The sequence below is a fragment of the Hippocampus guttulatus genome, chromosome 5 (genome assembly GCF_054856545.1).
Source record: "Hippocampus guttulatus isolate MCC_2025c chromosome 5, RoL_Hgut_1.0, whole genome shotgun sequence".
Classification (NCBI taxonomy): domain Eukaryota; kingdom Metazoa; phylum Chordata; class Actinopteri; order Syngnathiformes; family Syngnathidae; genus Hippocampus; species Hippocampus guttulatus.
This window is the reverse complement of record NC_141265.1, coordinates 2012719-2036828: the sequence shown is the minus strand read 5'-3', so window position 1 is coordinate 2036828 and position 24110 is coordinate 2012719. Positions and strand designations below refer to the sequence as shown.

Genomic DNA, 24110 nt, shown 5'->3' with positions numbered 1-24110 from the left:
TACCAAAAGATAAAAAACAGTTTATCTTCCAGTACATCACCTCAACAACTCCAAACCTCTATAGTACAATATAATACTTCACAATCAAACTTTATCAATATAAAAAAACATTCAATAAATAAATGACATTGTACTCACCACCGAGTTTAATGCGGAGGCTACTGCCTGTCTGTGTATGCGAACTGTTCCACTCATAACTAATTTGAAAGTGTCTCATAAAGTCATATTTTTCTTGAAAAGTGGTCCTCAATATAAGCCAGGGATGCCAACCAGTCGATCATGATCAACCGGTAGCCCGTGGACTGGTCCCAAATTGATGGCGAGGGGTGCTGAGGGAAATGGAAAAAAAAAAAAGACATTTGAACTATGATAGTCATGTTTGTGCACTTAACAAAAGTGTGTCCCATGCCATACATACGTCAGGTCTCTACTAAGGTAGGCAGTGATTTCCTTTTCACAAATTCTCATATCTACTTTGTTTTTCCGTTTTGTTCATGTTAGGGGCCCGTTATAGCTGTTGCTCATGATGGTGTGCGTATGCACACGTGTATGGGTGTGCACACGTGTGCGTGTGTGTATGTGTGGGTCGATGGCAGGAGGTTGGTTGATTGAAAAGTAGATCTTCTGTCAAAAAAGCTTGGCACCCGTCATCTAAATCAAGCTTCGGTAAACACGATAGGAGCTGAACCAGTGAGAGGATGGAGAATGGCAGCAGAGAAGACGTAAAGAGGCAAATCTCTGATTGGCTAAAAGAAGAACGAGCGAGTCCAGTGGTGTAAGTGTCACCAATGCCTGCACTCGAGATTCTGAAGGCGTTGGGCAAAGTAACACGCATGGCAACACAGAAGCTGAAATCTAATAGGACCACAAAAAAACCCCACACACACAAATGACTAGAAGTCGCGCGGTCAAGACACACGCGATGAAATGAAGACAAAAGACTGTTGGACATAAATTATTACCACTTCATTTACCGGTATGTTGTAAATGTAGATTTGTGCTTCTGATAGTGGAGAGCGGTTCACTGTAGGGGTTTTGAAGGCTCTGAAGGCATGCCGCTATGATAAAGATGGATGGATGGGTAGATTGATAAATAAATGATGAATTGACAAAAAAAGGAACAAAATGCAAAAGAGATTCACCACCGGCAGTATGAGGTGCATCTGGCTATTGAGATGATGAGCATGGCTTCTCAGAGTAGCCAGAAATTAATCAAGCATAACATACTGTACATCCATCCATTTTCTGATCCGCTTTATCCTCATAGAGGCTGGAGCCTATCCCAGCTGTCTTTGGGCAAGAGGCGCAGGACACCCTGAACTGGTTGCCAGCCAATTGGAGGGCTTGCTGAGACAGAACAACACCTAGGGACAATTTAGAGTGTTCCATTAACAAGCCACGCATGTTTTTGGAATGTGGGAGGAAACCGGAGTACCCATAGAAAACCCACGCAGGCACAGACAGAACATGCAAACTCCACACAGGAAGGCCGGAGCTGGAATTGAACCCGGTACCTCCGCACTGTGAAGTTGACGTGCTAACTACTCGACTACCGGGCTGCCATCCCGAATATATGTACAGTATATTGATAAAAAGACTGGACCACTATACCTAGCATTGGTCTAAGTAAGACAGGGGTGTCAAACTCATTTCACATTGTGGGCCACATACGGCCTCGGTAGATGTCAAGTGGGCCGGACCATTAAAAATGATACCATACTTTGCTATAAATAACCAAAATAATATGTCTTTCCTTTGTTTTGGTCTAGAGAAGCACAAGAACACTAGGAAAATGTTGACATTTAATGAACATATCTTTTACAAAACATTTCATGAAGCACCTAAGATTTCCTTAGACAAATGTGCAATTTAATTTTATCATTCACATATACGCATTGCAACTGATCCCACTGACTGTACAAAGGCACAAAACCTTAACAAGTAATTGGTATTGAAAAATATAGTAATGCACTTTTAAGATTAAACGAGATTTATAAAGAAAGGAATTTTTCAACCATTTACACGAGCATATAAAATCTAAATGTAATCCCTGCCTACATCATACAAACTAAGGAGAGTGCTATAATATGTGTAAAGAATAAAGTATTCAAATGTCCTTGATAGCGTCTGCTGTGTTGGGTCTGTTTCAGTGACAGACTGAGGCTGCTGTTGTCTTCTTCGGTGTGTCCATGAATTGCACCTTGTTTAAAAATATTCATTCCGTGTCTTTTATGCATTTTTTCCCTTTTAAATGATCCTGCGGGCCTGATCAGACCTCCTTGTGGGCCGGTTCCGGCCCGCGGGCCGTATGTTTGACACCACTGGTCTAAGAGGTCAATGCTGCCTCCTTTCCAGGCTCATCAAAGGTTTTCACCAACTTGGCCCCTCGGCTTATCGTGTTTACCATTGGAAGAAAGAATTTGGAGCCTGGCTTCATCTTACAATCTCTTTTTGTGTGTATTCAAATTAGAGCGTGTTTCATCATATACAACTTGAAATGAGTTTAAAATACACACCCTAAAAATATAGCTAATTTTGCTCTCATCTTCACATAAGGGCAAAACTGTTTTCAAAATTTAAAAAAAAATTCATGATCCACTGAACTGCACAAAACAATTGTGGTGTCCCCACAACGCATGTGACTCGCACAAACAATGTGAAGCAGGTGCTTGCATGACCTGTATGAGACCACCATGCACATCGTGTCGGCTTGGGCGACAAGTGCAAGTAGAACAAGGCGGAGAGGCTGAAGCGAGTTGACCTGTTAATTGTGCATTGCAAAGCCCAACAACCAGCCAGGCAGGAGCAGAGCCGAGACAGACCTCCGGTCACACATTAGTTTGACTGGAATCAATGCAATGCCGAAGAAGTCACTCAGGGTAAGCCTCAACAAAGAATCCTCCTATCAGTCATTTCCCTTTAAACATATCAGTCATTTCCCTGTAAACCAATCAGAAAGTGGTTTGTTGAATGCTGATTTGGAAAGTATCCATCTGGCCACCGTCTGTTGATTTGAATGACGTCAAAAACATTTTATCAGATAGAATGCTCACACTCTACACGGCCAAGCTGGCAATCTGCAACGACTGGAATGCCTTCCCTTTCAGCTATGGAAGAAATAGCTTCCTTCCTTCTTTACTTTATACTTCCTCTCATTACTTTGTTTGACTTGACTGCAGCACACGATGTTACTTGCAGTGTTTTTGTTGCATTTGCATCACCAAAATATCTCATTGCACTTTATTTTGTTAAGGTCATCTGTAAAAATTGGGTGTTTAAAAAAATAAAATAAATAATCATTGGATCGATCAATTCATGCTTTAAAAAGTGATACGCACGTACCAGTGTTCAGGTTTAGTTTGTGGATTATTCTTCTCTCCTGATGTTGGATTCACCTGGCGCTTTAAGAGGGGCGGGGCTGCCACTGACAGGTGACCGTTCGCGCGACGTATAAAAAGCAGCATCGAATTATGTTACGTTAGTGAATACACTCGCTTCGTCGTCGGCATGGCCCAATGGTAAGCTACGCGTGTGCGTTTCTTTACCAGATACTGTATGTAAAGTTAGCTTTAGATTCGATCATGATCGGTTGCTTTGTTTGTCTGGTTTGCATTGTGTCTGTTGTGTTTGCAATCACATTCAGTTACCGTTCGCAATCGGCAATTTAGACAGCGTGGGCTAAAGTGTTTCTAGAACAGTGGTGTCTTTATTTAGCTCATTTTTGCATAGTTGTTGTGTTTGTCCAGCTGCAATTTGATGTTTGAACGAAGTAAATTGCGTTGCAGCTGGGTTTAATCATGCCGGCGCTCCACTTCCGGGTTGGACCTTTTGGGACTTGTAGTTCTTTTGTTCGAGTCGACTTGATATGTTTGTGATGTATGGTTTCTTACGTTTAAAATAATGACGATAATAATACATAGTGAAATCATGGTTGATTAAAGTGTTTAAATGTATTGTTACAATAAAAGTATTGTCAATTCTATAAATATTTACATCGTGATGCAGAAAGATAGATATATTCATTTTTTACTGCATTTGTGTGCTTTAGGTTATTACCTGCTTCTGATACTGCAACTACTTCGGTTTCATCTGCTACTACGACTACTTCTGCTGCAAAGTGTTCCAATAAATGTATCAAAAGTACAGAGAGTGATCCTTTCATGCTGGCCGATGATCCCTATTCAGAGGGCTGTGAAAAACGGAATTAACTGAACACCTGATCAGATGTCTCCAAAATATTGTGAAGACTGATTGTGTTATTGTGCGGTGTATGTTGAGAGAGAGGTCAGCCCCTCCACTATGAAATCAAAGCAGCACAAGAGTCGGGTTCAGGCGAACAGTTGTAACAGTCAAACGTGATCATTTTACAATTGCAATCCCAATGTGTGACGTCAACTCCAAAGTCAGCCACGCCAATGACTAATCGTAATATTAAATGTAATGATAGCCAACTTGGAAGCCACCTGTCGCTTGTGCTTTTGCGAGACACAAATGGCGGAACAACTGGTTGTGTTCCCCCCAAGTCATTCCGCATCATAAAAATGAGCATGTATGTAGTTACCGGATAAGTGGTATCTGCTCAGGCCCTAACAATATCAATAATATTAAGAAGAATTCCTACAAAAACAACAGAGACCTCTCGGCGGTCACTGCTCAGGCACCAAATATGGACTCATGAGACTACGGCACGCTTTGAGTCAGTCTGTCTCAGATGAGCTTGGATGCAGGAAAGCCTGCGGCATTTCAGAGTGTTGTTGATTTACGGCTTTCGCTTTGCATGGTAGAATGTTAACTTGCGTTTATAGATGTACGTAGCGAGGAAGTGTGTTCACTGCCAGTGGTTTTCAGAAGAGTTCCACAACAATGCCGTTTTTGTAGGCAGTGCCACTTGAGGTATCGGAGGTCAGGGGCACTCACTGTTGGTTTTTCGGCCTTGCTGCTTTCATGCAGAGATTTCTCCAGATTCTCTGAACCTTTTTTTATGAGATGGACAGTAGATGATGAAATCCCTAAATTATTTTCAATGGTATGTTGAGAAACGCTCGCGTAGTTTTTCCCTAGCTGCATTCTTTCTCAGTCGCCTGTTTCCAAATAACCTGTTCAGCTGAAGAATGTTACAAGCAGCCGTTTTGTGAGTGTTCTAAGTCTTCTTTGTATTTAATCAGTAAATCGTTTTTTTCCGGCAGTTTCTGCTTTTCATTTAAAATGTTTTAGAACAGATCTGGAGGTCACTTGAGGTTGATAATTAGTTTTATGTGCACAGTGTTTATAATTAAGTTACTTTTTTCTTTCTAATTTTAGTTATATCCTTTTTTATTTCCAAATAGTTCTAGAGAAATACAAATACACAGGAAAAGAGTTGAATAAATCAGACATTGATGATACTGCACTCTGTTTTAAGCCCCCCCCCCCCCACCCATCCACAATGACTGGATGGCGGGTACTTGGCTGGAAAAAAAAAAATCTGTCAAGGGGGTACATATTTGAAAGAGGCTTAAGAACCGCTGCTCTATGGGATCTACATCTGGAAGTTGTCTCTTTTCATTTTGAAATCTTCTCCAAACAGACTGTGATAGCATCACTCCTGTCCTCTGGGCATTGTTGCTATTGATTTATTTGCCATCTTCTTTAAGCTTAGCAAGTGCTTGTTTTTCATGTCGGTTTAATGATATGCGGATTACACCGCGAACTGTAATGGAGTCTTCAGGCAAAACCCCAAATCGCCGTGATGACATTCGGTGTCATTTATTGCTCTCAGATTGTCTCGTATTTTTCTGTTTGGATTTCAAAGCCAATGTTTTCAGCCGACAGAAAAAAAAAAAGAAAGAATTAGTCTTTAAACATCCTCATTAGCCTTAGAACATGCACCCGCACTTCCTCATCCTGTGAATTGAAACAGTTTTTCCTTGCTGCCAGCCCAGGAAAATCAGCTTGCACACATCACACATCACGCACAATGCCAACTATGTCTGACCTGAGATTGATTCGGGATACACCAGCCTAAGTGCCTGTTTTTTTCCTTTCCTGTTGTCTCCAAATGTTGAAATGACGTCTGACCATAAATTCTGGTTACTTTGGATAAAGTAAACACAACTATTGTCCTCTGTGTTGCGACCTGGAACTTCTGCATATGTTGCGATGACTGAGTGATGAGAGCAAGCGGTGAATAAGGTCAACAATACACTCTTTTGGCTAATATTTCGGAGTATCCTTTCTTGGAATCCCAGTTCCAACATTCGATTACACCAGGGGTGGGCAAACTTTTTGGCTCGGGGGCCTGCATTGACTTTTAAAATTTGACAGAAGGGCCAGGTCAGCACGAGCTATGGTACATTAAAAAAAAAAACTGCATTTGTTGACAGTCCATATCAAACATCAACAGAACAAAAGCATGAAAGTACGGTATTAATATACTTTTTTTAAATGACAAAAGTGTTGTTGATGACCTATTTTAGCCTGTGCATCGCTGCAGATGGGTTGTGATCAGACCAGTAGAAGTAGAGCGATACAGAGGTACTAGGTGGTCGAAAAGATTGCCCCGCCCCCCCCCCGTGTTCTGCAACTTCAAGTCAATGCGCCACCTGGCGGTGAAATGCCTGTCATTACAAGTCCAATTGAAATGAATGCAATCATTCACATCGAACCTTAATTGTGGACCAACCTTCGGCGGGCCGGATTCGGCCCGCGGGCCGTAGTTTGACCACCACCGGATTACACCATTGTAAGAGAGGCCATTGGTTTCCTCCGGTCAGTTAGGATTTTCTTGTCCTGCGTGCTGTACGTTATGAACAGGCATACTGATCCTGCACGAACAGGCATCATAAGAAACGTAGCTTATGTGCCATCTTCTGATGAGACGACTCCTCTGTCGTGACACCACGCTACCATTTTGTAAAGCCCCCCCCCCTCCCAACCTCTTTTTCGTACTGCACATTTCCTTTTAGTTGCACATTTGTCTTTCATTTTGATTCATGGCATCATGTTGTTTCACACGCACAATCAGTGAAATAATATTCACATTTCGACAGCATTATTGCATTCATAAACGGCGTCATATGGCATTTTATTGTAGTTTTTGGCAGGGTGTGTGTTTACTTAAGTCTGCTAACTGGGACTCAATCTTCATAAAAGTACAAACCAAACATTTTTGCAGCCACGTCATCGATCCTGGGATTCTTCATTCAATGAAACAAAATAAATCAGCATAGTTTTTGGCCATAAGTAATTATTGTTAATAACCAGACTTGTTACTATTTAATCGCACAAAAGCTGTTTCACTACAACAGCATGCATCCTACCTTTCATACAAACAAGATTTGATGTGACGCTGCTATTTATGTAATGGTTCTAGCTAGCCGCCACATACAGTACAACAGGTGGCACGCTCGATGAATAGTAGTGGAGAGGAGAGCATTAAAAGCTTGGGGGGGGGGGGGGGGGGGGGTTCAGCCTGACATTACTGTGTGACTGCCTTTGAGAAAGTGCACACAACAGTAAGTGCCTGGGAAATGTCAACAGTGTGGCCTCGTACTTTCTGGACCGCACTAGTAACTAGTCAATTCTATTCAAACATTTACCAGCACGTTTTTCTTCACAGCAGGCTTCAAGATGATGTGAACTTTACTCTGAGCCATTGTGTTTTCACAGAATGGTCTTTCTATTTCAAAGTTTCTGGGAATTGCGTGTTATTTTGTGCGTGCTTATTTGAGCTTCATTCTATTTTTTTTAACTCTTAAAATGATTTAAAAGTAAAGAGGAAGCGTCTTTGCCACTTACGATTGTAAATGTAAACTGTAAAAAGTAAGTCCGTTGAGCTCTTGGGTACTTATTTACAGTGTCTTGTTAAATAATGAAATACACTGATGACTTCATGATTTTGTGAGTTAGACAATGCTGCACAAACCTTGTCATGAAAATTTCTCTCACCTTAGTGTAGGCTACTTCTCCCACATCTTAGGAACGATCTAAACCACGCAAATCGGTCATCACCAAGCAAACCAAAAGGAAGAATTTGTCAGCACATCATCAACACCACAGTGCCATCCATCGACAGTTGTCGAACACCACTTTAGTCCCTGCCTCTGTCCTCTCTCATGTTGCTTCCCTTTCTGCCTTTGTTCACCACGTTGTTTGCACAACGGGTCAAATTCCTCCACCCCCGCACGTTTGTGTGCAGAGCTAGTAAAAAGAGAATAAAAGTGAAAAGAAAAAGAACGCATCTCTTCTTGGAGTAGACTATGCAGTATGTTACTGTATTACCATATATATTTAAAATGCTCATATAACATCGATGTGAAATTATAAATTCAGTTTTAATACATTTAAATGAAATGAAATCCTCCTAGTAATAATATGCGGTACATAGAAAGAATGGATGGTTGAAATTTTTTTTTTTTTAAATATACTTGGCAGCTGAAGCTGGCTCTCGGAATCTGGAACGTCACTTCTCTGACAAGAAGGAAGCCTGAGCTTATGCGAGAGGTTGTCAGAACTTTGACCATGCCATGCAGGGGACATTGAATCTTAATGGTCTACCTTTCTTGAGGCAGCTGAGCAGATACTGTATGTAGCCATAATGTTGTCAGTGGCGGTAATTCCCTAACTTGTCGGTAGACATTGGCTGTGAGGGTTGCTGTCCATCTGAAGGCGTCCCAATGAGAATATTTGTGACCCCAAAGGCAGCTGATGGGAACAGGCAAACCAAGTGGAAAGTGGCTTTGGTGGTTGCCACGGCTAACATGCGGGCAGGAGAAGAGTGTGGCGAGGCCATGGACAATGACCTCCCAAAACCTGCAAATCAATTCTTGTCCATCAATTTAAGAAGAAGTGCACCATCAACACTGGTGGTAGATAGCCGCCGGTTTAATGCAGCCCCCACATTTTTGCACTGTTGTTTTCCAGACCAATATATTTTAAAAAAAACATCTTATGAGCAGTCACAGCTCAAATGCATTCGCTTTGAGCGAAACCTAATTCTGAAGCGACACCAAGTGGAAGGAAACAGTCCTGTCACCCCATCCCAAAATGTCTTTTTCAAAATCGACCACAAAGAGGAAGGCTGGTTACCAACAGGCAAAAAAAAAAAAAAAACAGTTTTTTTGGGGGGGTTGTTAAGCACAGGAGCTCCCCAACATGTTTTTAATGCACAGAGAAAGTGGCGGTGCTCAATAAATCGGATGTCCTTATTCAAGTATATATGCCGAGGAGGATGCAAATTAACAGGGAGATGAGAGCGAGGACAGGGTATGAAATTCATGTTCTGAATGTTACGGGCTGTTATTAAAAAAGACTGAGAAGATTATATCAGATATACGTGAACCCATTTTTTGTACTTGATGTGGCCCAGACACACTTAAAACTATCTCCAGCAACACACACACACACACATACACGGGTAATTGAGTTTGAAAGCCCAGGTGTGTATGCTTATTTTTAACACTTATAGAGGAAATGTGTAAGAGTAAATTAATGGGATATAAATACCTATCATAAATGTCATCTAATTGTTAAAGAAAATGTGGTTCCTTGTTGATCATTGCATATTGCAATAATTGTCATTGTACAATTGATATTTGCGGGTGAACTGCTGTATTCCTAGTTAAAAGAAAATAAAACGAAGCAAAACAGAAACTTTGAACCTGCTACTGCAGTAGCAACAGTATTTCGAAGACACAAATGATAATTGATCATATGGAGCAAAGTTTTTTTTTTAATTACAAAATATTTGGAACAGGGAGACTGTGTTATGAATTTATAACATTGTTTCCCAAATATGAAACAATGGAGAGGTGAGATGGAAGTGTCTTTTCTACAACATCCACACATTTCCTTTGCTATGTCACCCGTTAAGGTTCATGAGAAAGCTGTAGCCCATCCCAGCTGGCTGCACCCCGGACTGGTCAGTGAATAGCGGGGCAAGTGAGAGACGGTCATTCATGTAAACTCAAGACATGACATGACATGGCAACTAGTTGGTTGCCGCCAGTTTACAAAACGTGTACTGCAAGTAGTTTGGTGCTAGAACATAAATATAAAATAATACAAATGAGTGCTGTGGTATCTTACAATAATATATTGTGGTGCAATATTAAAATGTTTACTGTATGATATAACTCTCTATCGCCATTTTTGGATGTGGGGTATGAGGTTCTCTCCGGCGCTACTCTAATGATCTTTGTGCCTCGCTCACCAATTACAAGTAATGAATTCAGGCTGAGTCCCACAGTTAATCAAATGCATCGATTGGATTAAGCAAGAGAAAATGAAAAATTTCCCATATCGCACAGCACTCAAACAAATGGCATTCCTTCATCATGTTTCAGCCCTTTGCAGTCTTTGATGCATACGGTACCTGTACCTGCATGTGGAACCCACGTTCAACATTCAACTTTTTTTTTCTTAGTTTTTTTTTTTAATAAAAGTGAGGATGTGCATTTTTTGTTGTTGTATGATTTTATACAACCTCAATTCACATGGAAATGAAATCATTTCATGGTAAAAATGAGACAGCAGCTTGGTCAGACCAACTACGTGCGTGTTGTTGTTTTGTTTGTTTTTTTTAAGCACTTTTAAGTCGGTCTTCATTTCAGTCCCTTATTTGCCCATACGGTACTGGACAAGCTGATTCGGCAAGTGACAGGGCACACGGAGGGGAACCATGCTGCCTTCATGGTCTCAGGAGGCTTGCTTGGTGCAGGTTCCCACGCTCTCTTGGAGGTTCATCTTGGATCTAGAGACAGAGTCATTTTTTTTTCTGCACCTCCTTAACATAAGTTTAGGATTTAGCTGGGAGGTGCCTTGTGATATCCAATCACTCTCAAATCAAGTCTTACAAGGTCTTTTAGTGTGCTATTTCAATCATGGATTGAAATACAACTAAAAATGTTTACATTTCAAGAGAAAACTACTCATATTAAATGATAATATTAGATATAATGACCCCCCGATTACCTGTTATGTGTCATGTGACTCTTGACCAGGTGGCCAGCTGCCAGAGCAGACATGAGTGACAGCTCTCCAGCCAGCACGGTGGCACACACCACTTTGGCAAGCTGCCTGGCATTCTCCCCCGGACAAACCTGACTGGCCCCCTGTACTCCCAGCATCTGGACGCACGCACAGACAAAATTCCTGACTCAAAGATTTTTTTTTTAATGACTACCTTGGGCAAATCATGCATCGGAAAAAAGAATCCACAAAAATCATTTTAAATGATGAAATGGTCAATTGTGCTGCTCCAAATTCTATATGCAATCGTTCTGACCATCACAAACTGTCATTGTCAACATCGGACCAAAGGTTGCTTAGAAAAATATGGATAAAGTCCCAATCCAACTGAACACCATTTGTAAACTACTCTGACAAATTTCACATTTTAAAACAATCACGGTGCGCTAGCGGTTTTATTGCGAACCTGTATCTAGTGGGCATGTCCCTATTCTGTCATTTTTAAGGCTGCTACGTGTCTGAATTCACTCTAGCGATTTTGAAAAACAAAAAGAAAGGACAAACAACAAATCTAGCTACTGTTTAAGCCGGTGACTGCTTGCAAAGGAAACGTATCCCAATATTTCAAGATTCATACTTATTACAGCTACCCTGTTATTCCTCATGGTCATGGCATGTGAGCATACCTGCAGGCAAGCTTGTTGGGGAGGCAGGTTGGTTCCGCCCCCTACAGTGCCGAGCTCTATGGAGGGCATGGTGCAGCTGATGTAAAGGTCTTCCCCCGTCGGGCCTGAAACCTCCATCAGGGTGATGCAGTTACTGCTGCTCACTGACTGGGCGGGGTCCTGACGTGCACACATACAGCTACGTTGTTACGTTGGGGAACGCAATGAAAATGAGCAGAGATCGAATGTTCTTACCTGTCCGCAGGCAATGTATATGGCTGCTACCAAGTTAGCCGCATGTGCGTTAAATCCGCCGATGCTGCCAGCCATGGCCGAGCCCACCAGGTTTTTATTGATGTTCACCTCCACCAGAGCTTCTGTCGAGGTCTTCAAAACCTACAGTAGAGTACCCAATATAAGTCAACGGCAACACGTCTGTGTGAGAAGCTTGAGCTTTCTTTCGGCAACCATTAGCATCCAACCATTCGCACACGCACGCCGCCGCAGAGCAGGATGCGTCCTTTGCGGAGGTGTCCGAGTGAATGAGAACTACTTTGATAATCGATTCATCGTTAAGAGCCGTTGTTAAACTTAAAATTGTTCACATCTTCTGGGTTTAGCCTCTCAACAGTTAATATCCTGAGATTTCTGGCATTGCGTCATGAAGACGGACCTCATACATTTCATCTGCATCTGTCATTTGTTCCCATTTCCTGACATGTTACAGACTAAACCAGTGACGGAATCTTCATCAATTCAGGGAAAACAATAATAGTTTAAACTATTATAAAAATAATTATTTCCAGCTTGTAGTATGAATAACCTGTAATTGGCATGTTGAACCCGAAGCAGCCCCAACTAGTAGCTTTTCGCATTAATCGGTACCCAAGAAGTAGCTTTCGGTTTCAAAAAGTTTACAACATCACACCCTCTCGTGTGATATTGCTTCAATGTTGCTGATTTGGTTTTGTTTAATCATTAAACAATACCAAATGAACAACAATTCGTGAATAAACAAGAACTGTGGGGAATATATATGTATTTTTTTGCAATAAACCTTACTGCAAAAAAGTAATTGAATTATTTCCTCGGGTAGTCTCTGTGTGTAATTAAAATTGGTTTGATGAACTGGAACGGGGGTCTTTAGCGCCGCCTTAGTGGCTCCCCGACGCTTTCTCAAAAATGTTTGAAAATGGAAAATGATGGGGGTGGGAAATATATTTTTTGTTTTAATATGGTTTATGTAGGAGGAAAAAACATGACACAAAAATTCTTAATGTTTTCTAATGCTGTAAAAATGCGTAGAATAAAATTTAAACGTCAACATTTCTGTCAACGAAGATCTGCGTCATAGCTTGCGACACATGTTTCTAGTAGCAGAGCGGGATACCAGGCAGGTGGCAGTTGCAAAAATAAAAATAATAATATAATAAAACGTCTTTTCAAAGTGCGTTGAATGCCTCCTCCGCGTCTGATCGTGCGGTAACGGGTCGATCTCGGGAGGCCGGTTGATCGAAAAGTACATCTCCGGCCAAAAAAGGTTGTGCACCCCTGCTCGACGGGATGCAGTGCAGGGAATAAAACATTTTGTGTAAAGGCTCATCGTGTATTGTAGCCAACTTAGTCATTTTGATAGTAGGCTATACATACGGCATTTGTTGCCTTCATTACAAGGCTTTTGTTTGTTTGCGGCTCCAGACATATTGTTGTTTTTTTTTGTCCAATATGGCTCCTTCAACATTTTGGGTTGCCGACCCCTGAACTGGAACCTTTGTATGTGATAAATATGCAAATAACAGTGAAATCAGGAAGGGGGAAATTGTTTGTGTGGGTGGTATCAGTTGAAGCAAACGATGTTGTCCGTAATGTCTGGGGCTGGGTTTAAAAACACCGATGAATTGAATTGAATTGATTTTCCTTTTCATAGCCCAACATCGATTCATTAAACCATCAAATCGATCCTTTTAATATGTCTTTTTCCCATAAATGTGTGTGCCATTTTGCATCACAAGAGATCTTGTGACTGCGCAAGAGTAGCGTATCAGAACAACATCGCGGATGCACTAAAAATCAGCGACGACAAGCTTGAAGGCAGATGTCTGGAAGTTAGGTGGTTTTAAAAAAAAACACAAAGACAGTCAAATTTTGCGATGCAGGCTGGAACATGAATATCGTGTGTTTTTGCCATTTTATTTACGACAATTGCGCTGTGGTTGGAATTGATTGAAATCATTATATAATGTTCTGATGAGGTAATGTTCAATAAAACATACATGTTGCATGTAACGGCATTTGATTCAATTCTCAATGTAAATATTCATATTTTTAAGAATAGAGTAAAAGATTTCCAGCATTGCTCCTTCTGAGAATGTCTTCCATTGAGAGTAAAATTTTGTCCACGGGGTTGAATCGAATCGGGCCCTAGTGGATCAAACTGATTTTGGAAATCTGAACGGATACCCAGTCCTAACTACGTCATCGATGAAGCTCAGAAATTCAGGTAGAGCAATTTTAAAGGTGTAACCTACATCTTGCAACAAGAGGTCTGCTTCACAAAATGTCTCACAAACGGACTTAAACTTACCTCTCTGACCACACGAGCGGGGATGGTGGCCTCGCAGACTGCTGATTTTCCTCTGCCTTCTATCCAGTTGATTGCAGCTGGTTTCTTATCTGTACAGTAGTTCCCGCTGACTGCCAAAACATGCAGCTCTGGAAAGCGCTGCTGAAGTTTGTTCAAAGCTTGCTCTGTACCCTGCAGCGCCAAACGACACACTTTCAGGATGTGTGGTACACTTGATTTTTTTTTTTTTGCCAAGACTTTTAAACAATGCCAGAACAAGACTTGAGTAACACCGACATCATGAATCTCATCCAGTTCTCTTGTTAATTACCTTCGAGATCATATTCATTCCCATTGCATCACCGGTCTCCGAATGAAAACGAATGTAGAGATTTCTTCCAGCCAGACCAACAAGAAGCTTCTGGAGCCGAGCAAACCTGCCAAAATGTCAACCGCGGATGTGCCTCATCATGGCAAAGAAATCATGTGGACCATTCATGCACATGTCAACAAGCGTGCTGCTCGGTTTACCTGCTGGTGCCGTCAAAGGCTTCTTTGATTGCTTGGAAGCCATCATTGCTCTCGAGCCAGGCTTTAACCTCGGCAGCCTGGCAAGCGGAAGGCAGCCTCACCACAGGCCCACGGGTCATGCTATCGGCCAGGATGCGACTCCTGGCTCCACCTCCGAGCTACAGAGTACAGAAAACAAAGCCACTCAGACGCACACAAAATGGAAAAGTAATATCTGGCTCCCTCCTATTCTTTCATGGTTCAAACAATTGTGGTGTGAAGACGAATTCTTTTGCAAAATTACTGGATAGGATATAATAATAATGCATTTTATTTATAAGCGCCTTTCAAGACACCCAAGGACACTTTACAATAACACAAAACAATACGGGTTGAGCAGCGGCAGCCAAAACGCGCCAGCGTTATAACCGTAGTTAAACCTAAGGTACCGGATCGCAGTAATCCTCCCTCTATTGTAGGCTTCGAACAATGTGAGTGAATTAGAGAGGGAGAGAGAGATCGATCCCAGGGGAACCGCTGAAAGAAGTGGCTGGGGAGAGGGAAGTCTGGGCTTCCCTGCTAAAGCTGTTGGCCCCACAACAAGATTCCGGATAAGTGGTAGAAAATGGATGGATGGACACACACACACACACACAGAAATATCATTCATTCATTCATTCATCTTCCGAACCGCTTCATCCTCACTAGGGTCGCGGGGGTGCTGGAGCCTATCCCAGCTGTCTTCGGGCAGTAGGCGGGGGACACCCCGAATTGGTAGCCAGCCAATCGCAGGGCACACAGAGACGAACAACCATGCACACCCTCACTCACACCTCGGGACAATTTAGAGTGATCAATCAGCCTGCCATGCATGTTTTTGGAATGTGGGAGGAAACCGGAGTACCCGGAGAAAACCCACACAGGCCCAGGGAGAACATGCAAACTCCACACAGGGAGGCCGGAGCTGGAATTGAACCCGGTACCTCTGCACTGTGAAGTCGACGTGCTAACCACTGGACTACCGGGCCGCTCACAGAAATATCAGTCAGTGTTTATATTTTTAAAACTACAAAATTCACCGCAATTGCCCGACATCCTCGATTCGTGCTCGCCACAAGGCATCCCTCGGTTGTCGCCATGGGAACTTGGAACTGCTTCCCATCCAGATGTAGCGGCCCAGCCACGCCCACCGGCACTGGTATATATCCAATGACATTCTCACAGCAGGTGCCCATAACCTGGCGGACGCATTCATAGCTTTGCATTACATGCACCAAAGGATATTTGTGTTGACTTCATGTAAATCATCTCACCTTGGAGTAGTCATAATCTGTGAATGGCAATGACGAGAGTGCAGAGGGAGAGGAGAGCTTTTCTGACAGCATCCGTCTCCGTATGGCCACACCTCTCTCAGGCTTCTCCATGACACCCTCCAGTTTGTAAGCGGGAATGTGTTTGGAGTCGACCAGCATCATCACCTCAGCATCACTCAGGAAACGAGGCCCCTGCTGCAAAACAATTGTCTCGTTGGTGTTTGGAAAGCAGATATAAAATGTGTGAGAAAAAAAACCAAAGCTGGAACATGGTGTTGGGGTGCAAAAAGCATTTCTGTGAGGTGAGATTCACCTTTTCTATGTTTGTTAAACTTGCTTGTGTTTCCCCCTGACATTTTCATGATTGACTGCACTTGTGACAACGTTCATTGAGAAGCCATGTTGCGACGTCATCCCCCCGTCCCTCTGCAGTCTCCAGGCGTAACAATTCAAACCAAGAAGAACCAAACTTTCATTTGTGTAACGGGTGCATCGAGTGGAAATCAATTAGTCAGGCCTAGAGTGAAACACTCGGCTGCTAAAAGAATGGGAACGTAGATGGCTGAGAGAAGCATTTTAAACGCGACACGTGAGCTATGATAGTTGACGCTGCAAAAGTGCGTCCCGTGCCTTGATCATCTTAGGGGCCGTTATGGCTGTTGCTCATTACGGCATGCGTGTGTATGCACGCGTGCGGTAACGGGTCGATCGCGGGAGGCTGGTGGATCGTAAAGTAGATCTTTCGTCAAAAAAGGTTGGGCACCCCTTCTCTAGTCTACAGGATGCATCGCAGGGGGAAAAAAAACATTTAATTATGAAGGCTAATATAGATTCATACAGCTTGTATTGCCTTCAATGTAAAGCTTATATAAGGCTTTTAATTTTTTGCGGCTCCAGACATATTAGTTTTTTGGGGGGGGTTTTTTGGTCCTATATGGCTCTTTCAACATTTTGGGTTGCCCACCCCTGGTATAACATATCTGTGGCATACAGTGAGTTCATAATTCATCTGTGCTGTATGTTTCACATACAGTACATTTGACAATAAAGTTTAATCCAATCCAATCCAATAACCTCATACAAGGCAGGACAATGGGCCAATCATCAGTCGCCCGGGGCCAAAGCTCCTTAAAACGCAGCTAAACGACTGACTAACCATATACGATGACGAGATTTGCCGACACTGTCTTTAGATTTGAAACTAAGTCGGGGGTGCCTTACCTGTGGATTGTTGAGAATGGCCACACATTCAAAAATGCCTCTTGGCTTCGTGCTATCAGATTTGGTCTCTTCTTCTCCTTCACCAAGAATGAAGTCATTATGTGACCCAGGATCATTAAGAGGACTGAGCAGGGGCCGGATAACCTCATCTGGAGAACCTCATCAATGAGAAGAAGCAAACTGAGATAGAAGCATGGTTGTCCTGTGTCATCGGAATGAAAGTTTCACTGACAAATCATGCTAAAATATTAAGTTACTGGTCAGTTTTACAATTGTATTCATTCTTGTGATTTTACTGGCAAAATGTGTGACGTTTTAAAAGGCTTAAGAAGTGTTTCTAATTTAGCAATTTTGTCATTACATCCAGAATGCCGCCCGCCCGCCTTCTCGCCCACACCCGCACACATGATCGCATCACCCGTCCTTAAAAACCTCCACTGGCTCCCCATTCCTCAGCGTATCCAATTTAAACTCCTCCTACTTACCTATCAGGCCCCCTCCTAACTCTCCGACCTTCTTCACCCACAAACTCCTCGCCGCAACCTCCGCTCCTCAAAGACAAACCTCCTCGCCATCCCCGTGATCAGGCTCAGAACATGGGGGGGACCGAGCCTTCTCTGTCGCCGCCCCCCCCCCCCCCACCCTCTGGAACTCTCTACCACAACACCGCCGCAACTGTACTGACCTCTAATCCTTCAAATTATTTCTTCCGCACTGCTTTCAACACCTTTTAATCTCTTTTACCTATTTCTGCTTTGTTTTTCTTCCTCTAAATATGTTTGTTTTAAATCATGTATGCTTGGCTTTATAGTGTATATTTCATCCCGTTTTAAACTCCTCTAAAGTGTCTTTGAGTACGATGAAAAGTGCTTTCAAAATTAAATGTATTCTTCTTCTTATTATTATTATGCACATAGTGGGCATTTGGAACGAGAACATCTTCATAAAAAGTAACAATGCAACTAGCAACTTCTTCCTGGTGTTCTTGTAGACTTTTAAAGGCTCCGAGACTCCCCAAAAGTTACAGTCAGATTGGGAAGATGTTCAGCCGCTACTCATCCAGACTGCAAGGTGACTGATGTAATATGACTTCAGGGTTGCTCCAGCCATTTTTTTGTTAACTTGCAAATTCGTTCTGCAGGCTGGATTAGAACAAGCAACAACAAAAATGACTGAATGTTGTTGATGTTCGCATCCATTCAACAACAAAAACTGCTATATTTCGCAACTTTTCCAACCCCTCCAATAGTTTTAATTGAATAATGTTATCATGTCAATTATTTTTAGTTGATTACATGATTTAATTCCATTGATGTTTTCATATAGTCTTATCCCTCTTAGATGTAGCGCTCTGATCATTGTCATTTTAAGAACATTTTGTGGGGTCTTCCATGCATTAAAACTAATTGGATTGGATACAACTTTATATACGGCGCAGATGAAATTTCTTCCCTCGCAACATAAAATCACTTCCGTTTTTGCTGTTTGCAATTTCAAAATAAAATTTGCTGCAATGCTCGCGGTGATTCTATCTGTGATTTTGTCTTTGTTTATATTGAACCTGTTTTCGCATGAACATTGATTTTAGTGATATTGCGATAACGCCGATACATGCGATGATTTCGGTCATGATGCCGTACTCGGTATCTCTATCTAAGACTGCGGAATAACTGCAACTGAGCACAGACATACCTATATCTTCCCCGTTGGATGGTGTGGTGGAAGGCAAGCTGGGAGAGGGTGTGCGGTGTTGGAGAAGCTCAAGTTCCTTCCTGCAGCAAGTCTCCATGGCCTGCCGTGGAGCCAGGGGCAGGTTGGACATGGTGATGGGGTTCCTTATTGATAGGGTCGACTCCGTCTCCGCTTGCTCAAAGAAGATGTACTTGATGGCCAGAAGCAGAGCCAACGACAAGCAGATCACCTGCTCAATGTCCATGGTGACCATTCTGTCAGTAAAAGAAAAAAAAAAAAAGGAAACCAAAAGCATTTTGCGTTATACCTTTTGTCAATCGATTTACTTGCGATCTATATTTTGCAAATGAACAAAGGCTTACAATTACATTCAAATGAATCTAGAAAAAAGGGTGGAAAACTAATCGGATTCTTCGATAAATCACAATTCAGACGCAAATGATCTCTGGTCTCCGACTGCTGGTCTGTGAAATAAGATGCAATCTATGAGCAAAAAGGTGTATCATTACAAAAAAAAAAAGGGTATTACTACAAATTAGCAAACACTATGCCAAAATATCAAGCCATCTCAGTCGATATCTCTTGATATTAAATTCTACCCATCCAATTTCTATATCGCCTATCCTCATTAAGGTCACAATTCGGCTGGAGCCTATCCCTATTTGCCAATCATTTGAATACACACCTTTGAAACACCGTTGCTGACTATTTCCAATGCTGAGAAACGTTTTTGGACGTTGATTTTTGTCCTGGTGTGTTGTTTAAGACAGAAGCTGGATTTTTCGTGTCCACTCACCTGGTAAGGTAAAAATGCCACAGAGGTATCTCTGGTTCGATCCTCCTGGGGGACGGGTGTTCTTCATCAATGGCACCCTGTGGAATTCCCACTGTAGCATTGAGCAACAGGGGCTCAGCAATCCACCTACTGTGAGCGTGAACCATAACGAGGCCCAGAGACTGCAGACAACAGAGATGCACAAATCATCAAGCACATTCTCCGAATGAAAAGAAAAGAAAACAATACGGGTGACACGCCGAATAAACAAAATAAGGAAATATATGAGTATTACCATAATCATTTTTACTCTCTGGGTGACAGGATTTGGTTTGTTATCCTGCTCTTCCTCCAGCACCCGAGAGAACTGGCTCAGCTGCCAAATCGGATGGCCTTCCTGACTCTCGCGAGAAAGCTTCAGGAAAATGCAGGCGTCATAAATACAATTGCAAACACTCTGAGTACATGAAAACCGACTGAGATAAACGCAACTCTTACCTCCAGAACAAGTGACACACATGCGGGGAAGAATGTCATGAAGACAAAATAGTTGGCCAAAATGGACATGCAGCCAAAGCAGCACATTATTTCTAACTGTCGAACACCTGAAATATACAAAGCGACGTTAGAATAAACCATTTTTGGGATGTTTTTTTTCTTTTCTTCTATTGACTAATAGCCTTTTGCCACCCGGCACTGACTGATCAATCACACATGAAACTTTTTTTTCAAATTAAAAACAACGGTCAATCTCAATTCTTCAGTTATGTATCATTTGTTCTGTACACACAATCTAATAAACTCAAAATAACAGTACCTGACATGGTTCCCACACCGATCACTAAGCACTCCACCAGAGCATCTAAGGTGAATGTAGGTCCCAATACTGCCATACCTCGAGCAATATTTTCCCTAACTTCATCCTGGGGGGAAATGTTTTTTTTAAAAAAATCAATGTCCCCTATGTTCATCCTGAAAGAAAAACTATTCGATCAAACATTTTCTGGGTTCCACTGGACATGTTTTGTACCTGAGAATTGGAGCTAAGGGCAAACTTTGCAAGGGCGCATGCTTTGGACAGGTCGATCAGGAGCAGAAAGAAAGGTAGCGCCTCGCTGGAAAACGCGCCAGAGAAATAATAAACCACTGATGTTTCTCAAATGGAGACAGTGACAGCACTAAGTATAATAATAATCATAATAATAATAATAATAAAAACCTACTTAAGGCCAGTCAGCTCTTTATCAAGGAAGTGAATGACCACGGTGCTGAATACGAAGCTGGAAAAAATCGTGAAAAGCCCTGCAATGCCTGAAGAAAAAAATGGATGAATCAAAAATCACATACAGAACTCATTTCAGTCATTGCCCTTCTGCGTAATATCAACAAATGTTCATACCTAAAATATATTTGGATCCCAGTTGTCTTAAGTTCTGGAACTGGAAGTAAATGTAGACGATGGCAATGCAACGTGTGATGGTCAGGATGATGATGTCACTGCTCAGAATTTGCTGTCAAAAGAATGTGCAACACAATTAAAAATTAAAAAAAGGAATGAGCTGTAAAAAATAAAATGTTAAGATACGGTGCACAGGGATATGCTACAAATAAATAATGTATCTTTGTACCACATCACGACTCCAATAAAAATGAAAAGCATGACATGAAAAATGCAGCATGGCAGACATCTGAAGACTTTCACATAATGAAAGAGTACACAGTGGTACCTCTACTTAGGAAATTAATGGGTTGTGGAAGAAATTTCTCAACGAGAAAATTTTGTAAATAGAGACGCGCTTTCCATGTTAATGCCCTAATTCGTTCCAAGCCCCCCACCCCAACCCCCAATTCAGACATAAATGGTTCCTAAAGCATTAAAAACGCATCAAAATATGTAACAAATACATGTTACAATTAGATTATTGCACAATAAGTGAGAGTTGTGCACAATGTAAAAAACAAAGAATAAAAACGATGGTCATTTAACTTTTAACTGCCTTCCTCGTCATTTTTTTTGCCATTTTTAGTTCATGTTCTCTCTCAGAAGTGGTTTTTGCCTGCCGTTTTGTAAAGAACTGATCCATGGACATTTGCTTTTGTCGACTTTTAACAATCCTTTGAAAATGTCCAAGGCAAAATATCAGCATAGTGAGCGATCGCCCGACTGGTGAACACTTTTTCCGGGTGATTCACATTTACGTAAACTATCGGAACACCTCATGGCCCGAGGGGGCGAATGATGACGACGCTGCGTGGACACACATCTATCCATCTACACACATAGACGCATTCGGTCTGATAATTATGCAAGGTTGGAACTTGTGTTTTTTATATTCTTGATTCATGTACATATGATGAGGTATCAAGCCATTGATGTGAAATCTCTCCTAATTGTAATACGGTTATCACAGTATTTGAAGGTAGATTGCAATCATTGTATTCACTCACCTCATCTGTTTTAGGGCAATCAAAGTTCCAGCCGCAGATTTGGTCGTTTCCAGTGAACATATTCATCGACATCATACAGACCGTGAGGGTGACGGTGCCTACGATGACCTCCCATGGATGGGAAGCCACCACATGGCCGTGAATACGGAACAAGTGGGTCAGCATGGTGGACAAGCACTGTTGAATACCACAATAGGAGAACCACAACACTTTGAGAAGAAAAATCAAGTGCAATTTTCCAAATACTATATGAAAAAGAATTACTGAGAAACACAATCTGAATATATAGCCACAGTAGGGAAGTAGTAACAATGCTCAGTGTTCCCGAATCAATTGCGTGATTTAAATGTGCTTTAGTCGTGAGCAGGTTAATGAAAATTGTCCTGCCAAACTTTAAGTAAAGATCATTTCCCATTTCCATGAACACTCCATGTCTTTTATGCACTCTTTCCTCCTGGCTCGCCATATTGCTCTATATTGCTAGGTTGGGTGGTAACTTCCCCAATTTTCTGAATTGTGTGCGTGTAATTGAAAAGAAAAGGAAAAAAAGCTCCAGAGATCAACCAAAAATGTTCCAAAAATGTTGAGACAGGTGGCAAAAAAGTAAGTTGAGAAGTGCTCATCAAACACCCGTTTGGTACAGGCTAACTGGCAACAGATGGATGCCGTGTCTGGGTATAAAAAGAGCTTCCCTGAATTCGCAAGCATAGATGGGGCAAGGTTCACCTGTGGAATAATTGAGGGAGAAAATCGTCAATCGGAATTTAGGGATTTCATCATTGACAGTCCATAATATCACCAAAAAGTTCAGGGAATCTGGAGAAATCGTTGTGAATGCCAAAAACCAACATTGACTGCCCGTGACCTTCAATCCCTCATGCTGCACCGCATCAAAAACCTACATCAATGTATAAAGGATATCATCACATGGGCTCCTTAACACTTCAGCAAACCAATGTTAGTAAATGCAGTTGGGCACTCGATCCACAAGTACAACTTAAAACGCTACGATGCAAAGCAAAAGCCATTTATCAACGACACTCAGAAACGCCACCAGCTTATCTGGACCGGAGCTCATCGAGTGGGACTGTTGCAAAGTGGAAAAATATTCATCACCTGAGTATTTTTGCCGATTTTCGGTGTTTTTTTTTTTTTACATACTGTATCGGCAACAATCAGTGTGGCGTCCGTAATGACGGAGCGTTCAGTGGTTTCCGAAAAAAAATAAAGCCAATGAGTGACAGTTGGCAGCCCTGCACTTGTAATTTTTTTTCGTCCGCTCTAAAAAAAATTTTTCATCCAATTCAGGTGTTTAGATTAAATGTCAAATGATGTAAAATGTTTTACATTAGTTAGTTTTACGTTAATTACATTAGTTCTTCATAGGAGCTATCATGCTCTGTCTGCATCATTCAGACATGCATTTAGGGAAAATGTAATGATGGCATTATGCATTTTAATGTACATAAAAATATTTCTATATTTTTATTATTACAGGATTCTCAATCTTTAGTGGTGTTATTGGATTTTAAAAACACTTGTGTACTTAAATTATTCAGATAACACTCTACTTCCAAGATGTCATAGAATTGCTTTTGTTCAATTTGGTTTGCCTAGCCACATTTGGCAAGCAGCGTTTACTTATACAACTTCTTTAGTTGTACCTCTGTAATCAAAGTATACGTTTTTAAGGGTGCTTAGTCTCGCGTGTACAGTGTGTTCAGCTTTGTAATATGGTCGTGGAACACGTAAACAGTCCTTGTCTGCGATGCATAAAGATCTCTACAAATACTAATAAACGTGACTTACCTGTGAGGGTGAAGACAGTGGAGTGCGACAGAGGTTTAGCGATAAATTAAGAGGAGAGGGAGTGGGCTGGACTTGAAACTCCCGACATCAATTTCATCCAAGTTGAGCGGATTCTGCAATTATGCGAGACCACATGGAACCATGGCACGCTACTACATCATACGAGA

General features: G+C 41.7%; 1 protein-coding gene across 2 annotated transcripts; it reads right to left on the bottom strand.

The window, feature by feature from the left end:
* Positions 1–9689: 9689 nt before the first annotated feature.
* Positions 9690–24073, bottom strand: hmgcra (3-hydroxy-3-methylglutaryl-CoA reductase a). 2 transcript variants are annotated; one of them, XM_086111942.1, is made up of 20 exons: positions 23944–24073; positions 22135–22311; positions 21086–21197; positions 20910–20997; positions 20717–20801; positions 20504–20609; positions 20185–20291; positions 19982–20101; positions 19708–19868; positions 18912–19165; positions 17220–17377; positions 15999–16193; positions 15765–15923; positions 14707–14864; positions 14507–14612; positions 14197–14367; positions 11868–12008; positions 11634–11792; positions 10951–11105; positions 9690–10729 (listed from the first exon to the last, which is right to left on the bottom strand). In XM_086111942.1, exons 2-20 carry the CDS (start codon positions 22297–22299, stop codon positions 10675–10677), a joined length of 2655 nt encoding a protein of 884 aa, XP_085968068.1. In that variant the 5' UTR covers positions 22300–22311; positions 23944–24073; the 3' UTR covers positions 9690–10674. The 2 variants fall into 2 exon arrangements, with proteins under 2 accessions (XP_085968068.1, XP_085968069.1); XM_086111943.1 differs by having other exon boundaries at positions 17220–17368.
* Between the last annotated feature and the right edge of the window lie 37 nt (positions 24074–24110).

Bases quoted from the DNA above. Each gene is read 5' to 3' on its own strand.
- hmgcra (XM_086111942.1), bottom strand. From the start codon at position 22,299: ATGCTGACCCACTTGTTCCGTATTCACGGCCATGTGGTGGCTTCCCAT. The intron at 14,613-14,706 runs GTAAACCGAGCA...ACATTTTGGCAG, and splicing joins GCCTTTGACGGCACCAGCAG to GTTTGCTCGGCTCCAGAAGC. The intron at 12,009-14,196 runs GTAAGTTTAAGT...ACTCTACTGTAG, and splicing joins CCGCTCGTGTGGTCAGAGAG to GTTTTGAAGACCTCGACAGA.